Below are 13,422 nucleotides of genomic sequence, written 5' to 3'. Positions count from 1 at the left end.
TTGTTACCTGGAGGGCTTTTGAAGCGTGCTCTGCTGCTGCGAGAGCTGCGGGACCAGGCTGCGGGACCAGGTGTGATTCCCATTTGCTGGAATATGTGGCAAATATGCAAAGAGGCTCCCGGCTTTTTTTAGCCCACAAAAGCGGGGGGTCCTGTGAAAGGCCCCGCATTTGCCCAATCACCGCTTTTCCCCGCCGCTCGCCAGCATTGTAATTCCGTGGCAGTGTAAATCCCGGCGTGTGCCTCCCTCCCTCTTCCCTTGAGCCATCCTCTCCCTCCCCCTCTCCCGGCTGCCATCGGATCGGGGATGATATGTGATCTCCTGGATACAACCACGTCCACGCGAGTGCCGGGCACCGCCGCTCAGCCGAGCAAAATGTCCTTCTCCTAGACGTGGGGCTCATCACAGCTTGCAAATCCTTGACGATGTTGCCATGCTTTCCTCTCTGCCTTCTCTTTCCTCCTGCCTTTATCTGCCTGCTCTTCCTGCCCACGGGCCATTTCTGCCCTGCTGTCTGTAGCTGTATGGACTACCACACTATAGATTGCCGGGATCAAGGACTCCCCAGTGTTCCTAATCCATTTCCACTGGATGTGCGGAAACTTCTTATAGCTGATAACAACATTCAGGCAATACCAGCTGATTTCTTTATATTCTATGGAGATCTGGTCTATTTGGACTTCAGGAATAACTCCCTCACCTCCTTAGAAGAGGGCACTTTTAGCAGTTCTACCAAACTGGTGTATTTAGACTTAAGCTACAATAATCTAACACAGCTTGACGCTGGGATATTCAAATCAGCAGAAAAACTGATCAAACTGAGCCTTGGGAACAATAACCTGGCGGACGTGGATGAGGCTGCTTTTGAGAACCTGGAACAGCTCCAAGTGCTGGAATTGAATGACAATAACTTACAAAGCCTGAACGTGGCTGCCCTGGAAGCGCTGCCCTCCCTGCGGACGATACGCTTAGAGGGCAACCCCTGGGTCTGTGACTGTGACTTTGCCAATCTCTTCAGCTGGATACAGGAGAACGCGTCCAAGCTCCAGAAAGGTAAAGCTGAGCCAGGCTGCGTGTCTGTGTTCGTGTGTTTTGGCAAATAATCCGAGTGTGCTGCCTGCGGGGATGCAAACGGGGCTTTTGTCAAACAGTGGACATGCTTTAAAAGGACATTTTTGTCTGGTTTTTTAGCAGCRCTGTCCTCCTCCCAGTTAAGAAACAAAATATAAAAAATAATATAAAATATAAAAGATAAGCCCTAATGATTGTGATTTCTAGGCTAAATGTACATAGGTAGTAAAGAGAGATTTTTCGATTTCGATGAGCCCGGATCTGGATCTCTTCCAGATTTTGGGTTCTCTTTGGTAAATATATTTCCCACAATAAGCCCTTTGAAAAGCTGAATATTCTGTGCCAGGTCCCTTAAGGGGAACTGCCTTTTCTCTCAATTTAGCCATCTTCTGCAGAGCTGYATGGAAGAGTTAACTCCCCATCCCCTGTCTTATAAAAACGTAGCTGTCAGCCCTTTCCTAGAAGTGTTTCGTTGCGATAGCTTGCACTTGAAGCCTTTCCCCAAAGCTTATTTAAGGCTTTTATTTATTTTTTAATTGAAATAACACTGCTTCCCAAATGCAGGACAACTTATCCTGACATTCTCAGCAATTTTGGGATGAACTTTGAGGAAAAAGTATTAAACTGCCACGTTTAAGGAGTTCAGGCTTTCTCTCCATGCTTCCCAGTCGACCCTAAAGCCTGTCCTAACCCAGCTTTACCTGGACGTCGCCTCACAGTTCATGTAGCCCATAGCCACMCGGTTGCTAGCAGAAGGCCAAGTGCTTGGAGTCTATAAGGGATGCAGAATCACAACGAATCACCCAAGGTGAAATCCCTGGGCTCTGCCTGAGAAAGCCCTCCATGCAAAGGTGAGAACTGAAAAACCAGGCAAGAACTGCACGAGAGAACAGGCTGAGGTTAAGCAGCTGTGCGTTTCCTTGAGTTCAGGGGCAAAGGCAGAAAAACACAGTCCTGAAAGACATTTCAGATTTCTTTTTCCTGCTTTCTTCATCACCAGAGTGTGTAATCACTCATTTAAGCTCTTTCTATGCTCATCACCTTGGGTGGCGTTTTTTAATATACTAATCTAGGCTGCCCTAAATATTCTTAGCTGCAAAAAAGCACGCTGGTTTAGGAAAGAAGAAGACAGTAGAGATATTCTTTTCTCCTGACTGCCTCAGCTGCGCCCTTTGTCTCTTCCAAAACCAAGCCTGGACCTGGTCTCCTGCTTTCCCAGTACTTTAGCTAAAGTTTGTTCTTCGTCTGAACTAAGTATTTGCCCATTTCTCACACTGAGACATCCTTCAGTTAAGTGTCCCCATCTTTTCACACCAAATTCCCTTGACCTCTTCTTCTTCAACCTCTTGTTTCCTTGCTCTGCAAAGTTGCTGTAAGCAAAAACTCTGATCACATCCTCTTCCTTTTCTGACCCTTGACTCTGCCTTTCTTTCCATCGTTTTTAGTGAATTTGCATCTTCCCTTTGATTCAGAATCTGCTCAGACTGAAAGAGTCTGTTCCAGCCCATCTCTTTCTCTTGCCATGTCAATGTTTTTGACCTTATCCGAACTTAGGCATGGAAATCTCAAGTGGTTTAAGCTTTCTTGCACTATTGCCTCTATTCTTCAACGTCATGCAAGGTTAGAGATTTTCTTATAGCATTTTATCTCATCCAAAGTAATGAGATGATTTTTTTTTGTAGCCAAAGAGCTTAAAAGAAAAATCACCTGTCTATGTAGATCTTCCAAACATTCAGCTTGATTTGGTTTGGGCAGACAGAGAGCTAAGGTGCAAATAATTCAAGCTGGTTTCTTTTCTCAGAAGTTTTCCCCTCGCCATGGCCTGGTGCTTTGCATTTACTCCTGGGAGCAGCTTCACTAATTTCTTTRCAATTCATGCAATTTAGTGCATGCATGCAGAGCATTGTGCAAACTCAGCCTTTCTATTGTATGTTTTGAGCTACTGCCACAAAAACACTGTCTCCTATAATAAAATAGAAAAGCATTATTCAAGGAAGTGAGGGCAAAACTACCGCCCCAAAAGGAAAGTCTGTCTCAATGGCATTTGAAAGTGAACGGCTACAACTGAGGGCCTTTCAACTTTTGAAAAGTCGCTGTAAAATTAAATACTACCATTGCAATTTGGTGGCATTTTATACTTGCGTTTTGCAGGTTTTAAGTGATGTCAAAATGTTTAACCCACTGGGAAGTAATCACCTCTCTACTGGTTATGTTGGCCAAAGCAGCACTCGCTTGGCCTTTCTGATAGTGCAGCTTCCCTGGGGGGAAGGAAAGAGCAACTCGCTTGGATTCATCCTGCAGCCTCCTCGCAGCGCTGCTGCAAGCCGGCAGACACACAGGGCTTCTTCGCAGCAAGCACGTCAAGTTAAGTAGGGCAGCGAGCATTATGCCTGGAAACGCTGCAAAAGAGAAAGAYGGGGACATGTTTTCAGAGCCCAGGATAAAAGCTCCCTTGTCTTGGCTGCATACTTTGCTTTTATTGTGCATTGCGTGGCCTGTGCTAATGGAAAACGGCCGAGTGGAGAAGGGTTGGGGATGGTCTTCTCTTTATATTCTTTGAGAATAGGGTGTGATTAACAATGCAGAGTTGCTCCGTGGCAGCCTGAAGTTCCCCAGGCTCTAAATGGCAAATTTAATAACTTGGGTTTACTGAGGAGGGAAGGAATGTGGAGCGGGGACTGAAAGCGGTTTCATCAGGGAGCCCTGGGCTTATTTGAAAAGCACCTCAAGAACCTCAAGGTTTGGGACGCTGCCACGTGTCTTCTGCTCAAAATGGGCTTAAAAAGGAAGAGATGAGCCCAAGGAAGAAAGGAACACTCTGAAGAGCTGGTGGCTGCTCGTAAAGACAGAGGGAATGACCCAGAGCTCCAGTTTCCAAGTGCTTCGCTGCTGCAGTAGCCTTTCAAGATTCAAGAATAGTAGTAAGAAATAGAAAAATGACCTAAAGAAAAACATTGATAGATTTAGGCTTTAGGAATTAATTTTGGATCTTCGCCCCAAATGGCGCCTAAAAATAGCTTAAGGTGCCCTGCTTGCATACCTGAGGTGAGGCACTCAAGATAAAGTTATTTGCTAAATCCAGCTGTTGTTTCATGTTTTGATTTTAGTACAGCAGTAAGATGGTAGGTTTATCAAAATTGCCCCATTTTTTGAAAAATAACTCTTGTGCTGGCTTAAAAAGATGCTTTTGTCAATCTGAACTGAAATCTCAGTGTCTGATCCTGAAACTCTGTCTTTGCAGTCTGTGCCACAGTGATCTCTGCTCCATAGTCTATCCCATTGGTTTTGCAGCAGYGAGGTGCATTTTCTTTCTGGCCTGCTACCAAAAAAATAAAAACTTGCAAAATTATAACGTGCACTGATCTCTCCGACTAGCTGACTGTAAAGCCTCTTCCCAGCTGTGCTGCCTTTGCAAATCCAGCTCTGTCACCTCACACTGACAGCTGGGCTTTGAATCGCTTTACAGATCCCAGCATTTGTTCATCCTACCTAAATTTCAAAATAAAGCAGTAATTGGTACTACGTGAATAGTTTTTCAAGCTGCCCCCCGTGCAGGCAGATTTACTAAAGATCTGCACTGAAAGTTTTGGGGTTAAATTCAACACTTGACCTGCTTGGAAGAAGCAGATGTATTTTTACACGCGTAGAAAGATATTAAAAACAGGTTTTGTCGTTCTCCGGAACAATACTACAATTTTACCATCTGATTTGGTTATTAATGAATTGAAAATTAATTCATATAATGCAATAATGTAGTCAAAAATGAACAGTTAGTGAAGTGGAATGGCAGTAAGTGGAGAATCCATCACAGAGTCTATTTTCTAGAGAAAACACAGAAGACGTTCACTCTGGGTGAGAAACAGCCATATATCCTCTAAAGACTTTCTCTATAGCGGTGAATTTGATTTTATAGGGTATTTGGTAAGCCTGAATGACAGCATGGTGACTGATGGCATGTACCAAAGGCTTTCCRTTGGGAAAAGCATGGTGTTTTTATATGGTGATGCTGGATCAATTTTTGGAACCAGAAAGTTGTTGCAAAAACTCTGGATCTTCAGAAAAGACAGCTGCCTTTCACGGCAGGTTTTACTGCAGGAGGGAATGTGCTAAATCACAGAAAGAAATTGAAATGACCAAGGTCTAGACTGGTCTTGAACATACTTGGGAATGAAGGAAATCGAGATGTATATGATGAATTTCTTGCCTCTATTTGCATATATTTGCTCCATAGGATCCTTTGTTTTTTACCAAAAGTGATTGATAAGGGTGAAGTTTTTTAAAGCGTGAATTGAGGAAAGCAGAGAAGGAGGAAACCAGTTTGTTTGCACTCCTCTGACAGAAGTAGTTTTGAAAAATGCAACTAAAAGTAAGATGTACTGAATAAAGGGGAGGATTATTACAGGTTGAAAAACACCAAAATWGTGTTTTTCACAATTTTAAAATTGTGTAAAACACTAATTGTGTTTTGGATATGATGTGTTGAAATTTTGATTTTGATGAAATTAAAGGGAATTTCTTGTTTTCACGACCAGGAACCACTTCAAGATTTCTTGCCTTTTCTGCTTAATGGGGTTATGAAGCCTATAAAAATACATTCAGCAGTTTCTACTATAGGGAACAACTTTTTCCTGTTTTCAGGGCTTGTGTTAGATCTTAGGTTTTATCTCAGCTGAAAATGTACTTTGCCATCCTTGCTTCACCACTTACCATAACTTTTGCACTAATGCTATCTGAAGCTTCAGGCTTATCTGGCCAAAAGTTGTTCCCCATGCAACAGTTTTTTCTAGCTCTGCCGTCTTTTATAATGCCGTTCTAGACCCAGATACTCTAAATACATTCATTCTGTAACTAAAATATAACATTTTGCTTCGGTAGCGCAGGCCCTCACCATAGCCCCTGTGCTCTCCCTGAAAAAGGTGAACATCAGCTTCCAAAACCCATCATAACTACACGAGAGTACAAGTTTAATTTGCCCTTCTAACTCAATTGGAAGTCAGTGGAACAGCTGACGTTTTGTAGGGCCTCAGGTCTTAATTTTTTTTCTCTGTACCTTTCTACTCATCTGCTGTGTGGAGAAGCCTGCCTTAATTTCATGTGCTAATTTAGAAGTGGAGCAAGCTGCAGCTARCAAGGACAGGCTGTTCTGTCCATTGCAGCCGTTCAGCTCTTCCTTGAGCATCCTGCACATGCTACCACATCACCAGTACAGAACATAATATCCAGTTTTCAGAAAGGAATTAAAAGCTCGGAAACATCTCACACATTCAGCAGCTCTTACTCTGTTCAAACAGAAATTCCTAAGAGAAATCCGATTCCCCCAACAAGCTCATCAAATTTATTTCTATATATATGCCTATGTAAATATATAATGGGTTGTCCTGCTTATTTTCAGTAAAATGATTTGATTGCCACTGGCTTTTCATTCCGTTCCTTCTGTCTTAAGGTTTTTTGGAATACTTTCCTCTTTCACATATTTGCAGATGTGAAAGCAGAATTTGCAGGTGTGGGCATCTGATGTTAAGCCTTAACTTATGTTTCGATGTTGAGACAAACTGCCAAACACTTTTTCATGTTAATCTGTGAAATTCTGAGGTGCTTGGCTGTTAAAGAGTTGATTTAGGGGTCTAAGGCTCCAGTTTGGTGGGGTTTTGTTTTGGTTTTTAGTCATGTTTTTCTGATACCCTGAGGCAGATTCTGATGAAATTTTATCTCTCTTCAAAGCCAGTGCCTCCCTTACTGCTTATTAATACATCTAAAACATTAGTGACAGCGTTTAAGTAGACTGAAGAGAACTATAGCTGGAGGCCAAATACCATACAAGAAATAAAACATCACATTTAAACATTTCAAGCCTCTGTAAACTATGYGACACGAGAGAGCAGCTAAAGGGGGCAAATATCAGTTTTACTTTTCCCAGAAAAGTGGAAATAGCATATTAGAGTCCTTCCACAGTTTTCGTATAGACATAATGACCACACATATATTTAATCCACTTGTTTTCTACTCTCAGACAACCCATAAACACTTTATTTTTCAAGATGTATTTCTGATACATTCCAGTGTATATATTCAGGGCCATTTGCTTTATCTCACATCATTAGATATCATTGGATGCTAAAAAACTATTACTGATACAGCTAATATCTGTATTTTTTAAAAGTCAGTGTGTAAAACAGAGATTACCCAGCTATAGAGACTCCACAAAGAGAGCCTCCATTGAAGGTTTTCTTGCTGCAGCCAAAATTTAAATATCAAGCTCCTTGACCCCCCTTTTACAGKAAGCCTGTTGGATTTTTTTTAAGATATAAATTGAATTTTACAGAAAAAAAAAAAAACCCTAAAATATTGCAGTAATCATTGCCACTGAGGGAGCCAARGCATGTGCAAGTAGGGCAATAAAGTTAAGTGGCATTATCTTATCCTCCAGACATCCTGTGTATGGGGACAGGTGATTTGCCTGAGCCTCTGTATGTGATGGAATCACCCAGAGGAAAAATATTATAATTAATACTCATCACTTTATGTAGGCCACTCTGTTCGTGCAGAAGGTGCAGGGTGACCTGGGATTACCTTTTGCCAAAGTAAAGAACAGGACTGGGTTTAATTCTCCAGGCATCTCTGGGTGTGCAGTAGGGCAGCTGGAATCCACAAGATTGGATCTCTACATGTGCTGGAGTCTGATTTCAGTGCGATAAAGCAACCTACCTAAAATAATGTGAAGAATATAGGGTTGCCATGGAAGAAAGCAGACAAAACAACATTGTTCAGGTAGCATTTTGAACAGATATGCATATGAAGTGAATGCATGCCAGAGTGTTTACAGGTAAGCAATATGGATATGTTGCAAAACCTGCATTAGCTCCGGGAGGAAAAACTCCCTAGCGGAACCAGGAACAGCTGCTAGTCCTGCTGCTGTTACAAATCAGGAGTCTGCTCCAAATTTCTAGAGTCGAAAGGAGGAACTCCTTTTGAGTCCATTGGCTTTTGCAGCAGTGTCGTGGTGCAGTAAAATAGAGTATTAAATGTTCTGTCCCCTTCAGGCGCTGACTTGTCCCCCCATCCAGCTCCACGCTCACCTGGGCTGTTTGTGCCTGCCTGGCCTGCGTGGAAGAGATCAGCTCATCCCAACTCACTGAGGAGCTGGTGCACGCACAGGATGGGTTTAAGGCCCCTCTGCTGCTTTGTGACTCTGTATTTTGCCCATTGGCATCTATTATTTTCAGTGCTCTACTATTTTCAGCAAGAACTCTGCAGAAACTTGAGGCTAAACTAGCACATTGGAGCGTCGGAGAGTAAAGCAAGCAGAAAAATCTAATCCCTTTGGTTTGAGAGCATGACCTGGATTCTAATACCCACGGGTAGAGCAAAGAGCTTTTTGATTCTCSTTATTTTATAATCAGACTCATGATCGTTACAGCACACTGACTCTCATTGCAAAAGGTATCTCTGTGTGACTGGGTGCAGCGGCGCTTCCCTCGGGATCGGGCGCCCGGTGACGGTCGCTGAAAGCAACAGAGAGCAGAGCCTGAAGGGCCAATTTTGACCCATGGTAAGAGGGTGATTGGTAATGGGTTTCTCTCGAGAAACCTGGGCAGAAACTACCATACCAGGTTATTTCCAGAGATAGATTATGCAGTAAGTAAAACTGCTTAGAACCATTTCCTTCTGGAGTCTTAATTTTCTGTCTCTGTCTCATACATTTTTCTTTCTTTTTCCTTCCCTATTGTCTGAAAACTACAATATATTAGCTTAGATAAGTGAACAAAGACTCATCAAGGCTGCTGAGTGCCGCTCGGCAGAGATCATTTGAGAAGTTCACCTGCCAGGCAGGGAGAACTGCTGCAACTGGCCAGAAATAGAAGAAGGGGAGTGCTTTGCAGTGGCCTGCCTGCCATCTCTTTGGGCACGTGATGAGGATGGCACAGCTGCAGGGAAAAGAGCAGGCAACAGTTATTCTAGTAGGTTTTTTACTGTAGAAACAAAGTTATATAGAACTTTTTTGCCATGTATTAACTACAATAGAAATGGATTTTTTTTTTTTACATGCCCTATTCCCTTGGACCAGACCAGTTTGGCCACAAAATCTTTACAAAACCCTGTGTCCCAGACCCCATATACATGCATGCTACAAATCCCAGACTCCTGAATATCTCCAAGGACATTTAAAACCCTGCRTGCCCTTTGTCTCCCTGGCTAGGCCATGGGCATGGGGTTGCAGAGGTTGCCCTGCCACCTGGTGCACCACGCTCCAGGCTTAGAGGAAAAACTAGAGCGTGTGTTTAGGCTGCAATTSAGGCTGCGTTCAGGTGACAGGTTGCCGAGAGGAAGCCGTTCAGCCTTGGGCACGCAGCCTGTGGTGCTGTTTGCTGGCAGCTCCTGTGATGCTGGRGGTGACAGGAACATGAAGAACAAGGGACGAGCAGAGCTTTGGACAAATAAGGCAGCTATTGGAGGGGTTGCAGGGATCAAAATGCTGTGTGATCGTCGTTTCAGGGTCAAATAAGCCAGAGTGATGAATGAGGCCCCAGCAGGCTTGGCTGAGCCCTCTCTCAAGCTAAAGCTCCCTCTCAAGTCAGCATAATACCTGAGCCGGAGGAAACCGTTCTCATGTACTAAACCGGTACTAAAACCACTCGTGCTCTAGCTATTCAGCCACAAGGTAAGAGGGGTTTGCAAAAGCAGCAAGGAACCTCATCACTGGTGCCCCTTGCACRGAGCGATGCGGAGCAGAGCAGGGACACGAGTGCCCTGTGCGCGTGGGAACGCCGCTCCGAACCCGGCGCCCTTCCTCTCGGGAATGCACAAAGGGAACTGCGGATCAAATACACCAGCAGCAGGACATCAATACTCGATTCTCGTATTTCCCTTTTACATTCATATCCTCGGGAGCAAGATAAAAGCTGTCTTTCCATCAGCTCTACAGAGGTAATTCATTATTTGCTCCATGCAAGCCTCACTAATAAAATTTACTTTTTTTTTCCATTGGTGTGCATGGAAGAGTGGGGCCGTGCAGTGAATTATCTGCCTTTATGGACCAATTCCAAACTGTAATCTCACTAGTTTTTAAACTTGGACTTACTTGCTTTCKCCCTAAAGAACTCGGCTCCTTCAATAATGCATGGAGAAATAATATCAGCCAGTCAGCTTATCTTATAACACAGAGAGAAAAGGTGCAAGCAGATCAGAGTTAAGCGAGTACCCATCAAACTTAACCCGTGGCTTGGATCAAAATAAGAACTCTGGCTTTGCACCTACGAAAAGACAGTATAGAAAGTGTGAAGATGCAGAAGATCAGTATCAAGGAGAGTAACACCAGGCCAAACCAGAGGCCTTTTGGGGGATATATATGTAACACCTCTTGGAATATGTCAGATTTTGTTCAATTATTTCCCAAACTGCATACAAATTCATGAATCTAGAGATAATCCTTTTGTTCGTACTGTTTTCTTCAGCCAGCTGGTCTCTGTCCTGAGCAGCAGAAGGACTCATTAGTATTCCTGATTTTTCCCTCTCCTCCTTTTTTTGCAGGTCTCCATGAAATCCAGTGTTCCCTGCCTGTGGAAAATAGAAGAATCTTTCTGAATGAATTATCTGAGGTCAGCTTTAGTGAATGCAAATTTAGTTTGTCATTGACGGACCTTTTTATCATCATCTTCTCTGGAGTCGCAGTCTCCATTGCTGCTATTCTATCAAGCTTCTTCCTAGCAACTCTAGTACACTGCTTCCAAAGATGTGCTCCCAGTAAAGATGACGATGATGATGAAGATGACAGCGAGGACTGAACTTAGTCTAAACATTTAAGCTCTGTTTGRTTTATAAGTGACTAGATGAATAGCCAAATTTTAGGAAGAAAAGAGAGTAAAAGCTTTAAATGTGAATTAAATGAAATCAACATATAAGTTCGAATCTAAGCTCAGGAAGGTCGTAGGTAGCAAATACATTTTGCATCTGAGACTTTTATAGTTCTGCTTACCTGTAACCTGGTGCAATGAGATGGATTGATTGCTGTAATGCTTAATCAAATACTTCATTAAACTTGGGTTTGGAGAAAAAAGGGGAAATGTCAAAAATTAGTTCCAGTGTTTTGCAAGAATGATAGTTTCCAGGTTGTCTTCTGATCAGTTGCAGATTCTCATAAATGCTCAACAGATGATTGCAAATGCACTTTGAAAAGTGCTGACTATATACGGCTGTTTCAGATGGAAATATGAAAATAATTTTAAATAGTCTCCTAGGGAAAAATAGTATTCTAGTAAATTCTAGTCAACTCAGTCAACTCTCAGAATAACAGTTATGTTAAAATGATTTCTAGAATTGTAGAAAGCGTTTTAGGAAGATTGGCATTTTCTCGCTACAAATGTTTTCTGCACRCATTCATCCTCAATTTAAAGATAATTACAGGCATCATTCAGACAAAAAAAAAAGTAGTTTCTATAAATGAACACTGCTCTAGATCTGATTCATCAACTGCAGGACTGCAGCTGCCTGATGCCTCTTCCATGGTCACGGCACAAGTGCTAACTATAAYGTTCTTTTGCATTTTAAATGCAACGTAGTAAAGGAAATCCTTTCTGTGGTATTCTTGGGCATAAGTATCTATTGCAAAATCCAGTCCATTTAGTCATTTTAAAACACTAAGGGCTATATTCTGTTCCTGGTTATACCAGAGTAATGAACCTGAGATGRATGCCATGCTCCAGATTGTCAACTGTATAAACAAGAGTGGAATCTGGCCCTAAGATATTCTGACTGTATTATAGATTTGTCAACACTTGAGCTCTTCTATATAATGGTAGTTATTTTGTTAAAATGAAAAAGACATTTACTACAAGAGATTTTTGGAATAGTGCTGGAAAGCTTTTTAGGATAAGTATATTTTTAAAACATTTGTAATGGAAATATTTTTTTAAACTGCTGAGTATTTAAAATATTATCTAAAATAGCCACGAGGGCTTAAAGTAATATATCATGTACTAATGAACAATCCAAGGACTATAAGCTATTATAGTGAAATTAGATCTGATAAAAAGTGGCGTTTATTATCTACTGTCAATGCTATTATTTCTTTAAAAATACTCTTTGGTTATAACGTTGCCTTTCCCAGTTAATATGAATGAGTTTTTGTGGATAATCAGTTCCAAATCTCTTGTGTCTATACCGAATGGTAATTGTTCAGGCAGCCGGGCATGGATTACTTTGTGCAGTAAGGGGTATACGGTGCCATGCATAGGGTACGAGATTAGGATCAGAACATGTGGGTTTTGTCCCTCTCTAACAGTGAACAACTAGATGACCTCCAGCAAACCACTTTGTCCGTGCCTCAGTTTCCCTACCTATAAAAGGAAGATCATAATGACACTTTAAGTGCTTTGAGATATGCAGCAGGGAGTGCGCTATAGTGGTCTATGTGCAATTATATACSTTAGGCTGCAGCAGAAGATAAACAGTGGGCCTAATTCTAGTCTTACATCAGTCTTATCGGCATCATGCTGAGGTCAAARGCAGGACCAGAGTACATACTTCGGTGGTAGCTGTACAGTTTATTCAACTTGACTCGATATTGCTATCCTAAGATGATTATTTTTGAAAACACTTTGAAACAAAATTAAATGGGACAGCAAAAGGATATGCTATATCAATACTATCTTATGCTATTCTTACTCTTTCAAGAAAAAAAATGAAATGATGTGATTTTCACTGTGTAGTGCCATGATTATAAATAACACAAATATATTTATAATTACAACATAGGCGTTCATGTTTGTTTGTATGTGGATATGAAAAAAAGAAAAAAAAAGAAGTTGTGCCTGTTTCTCTGATCATTTGAAGGTTTTTGCAGTGTGGCTAGAAATACACAACTTGGTTGCTGCTCTGTGCAGTTCATGCAGTATGCTCCCTCTGCAACAAATATGGATATGTGATCAATAGCTTCATATTTAGAGATGTGCAAATTGTTCAGTCATGGAACAAGAAACTGGGTCCCAGTTTTTTTGCCTGCAAGGTTTGTCATGGCTTCAAAACTTGTGTCCGTTTAGCCAAATGATTTGTCCTACCAAACTTCAGTGCATGTTTCAGCATTGCAACAGCAAATGAGACAGAACTTGGATATAGTTTTTAGGGGGATTTTTTTATCCTGTATAATCTTGGAAGTAAATTATTGCCCTCTTAGAATGTTGCCCAACTAGTGACCACCGTGACGATGCCCTCCAAGGCTTTAAAAGCAAATTCCATCATGAGTAGAGCTGATGGAAAAGCAGCATTAAAGCTGTGCTGCTTTTGCAGCTTTCCCTCCATAAAGGTAAAGCCCCATGGTAGCGTGGGGCTAAGCCAGCTCCACCTGCTAGCTTTCCA

General features: G+C 41.9%; 1 protein-coding gene across 1 annotated transcript; it reads left to right on the top strand.

Moving 5' to 3' along the window:
• The first annotated feature begins 279 nt into the window (after positions 1-279).
• Positions 280-12,635, top strand: LRRC38 (leucine rich repeat containing 38). Its single transcript, XM_026053546.1, has 2 exons — positions 280-1,053; positions 10,600-12,635. Exons 1-2 carry the CDS (start codon positions 426-428, stop codon positions 10,851-10,853), a joined length of 882 nt encoding a protein of 293 aa, XP_025909331.1. The 5' UTR covers positions 280-425; the 3' UTR covers positions 10,854-12,635.
• The last annotated feature ends 787 nt before the right edge of the window (positions 12,636-13,422 follow it).

Source organism: Nothoprocta perdicaria, unplaced genomic scaffold (assembly GCF_003342845.1).
Source record: "Nothoprocta perdicaria isolate Ctin4 unplaced genomic scaffold, notPer1 scaffold_117, whole genome shotgun sequence".
Taxonomy (NCBI): domain Eukaryota; kingdom Metazoa; phylum Chordata; class Aves; order Tinamiformes; family Tinamidae; genus Nothoprocta; species Nothoprocta perdicaria.
The sequence above is the reverse complement of the archived record's forward strand: the minus strand, read 5'-3'. Positions and strand labels throughout refer to the sequence as shown.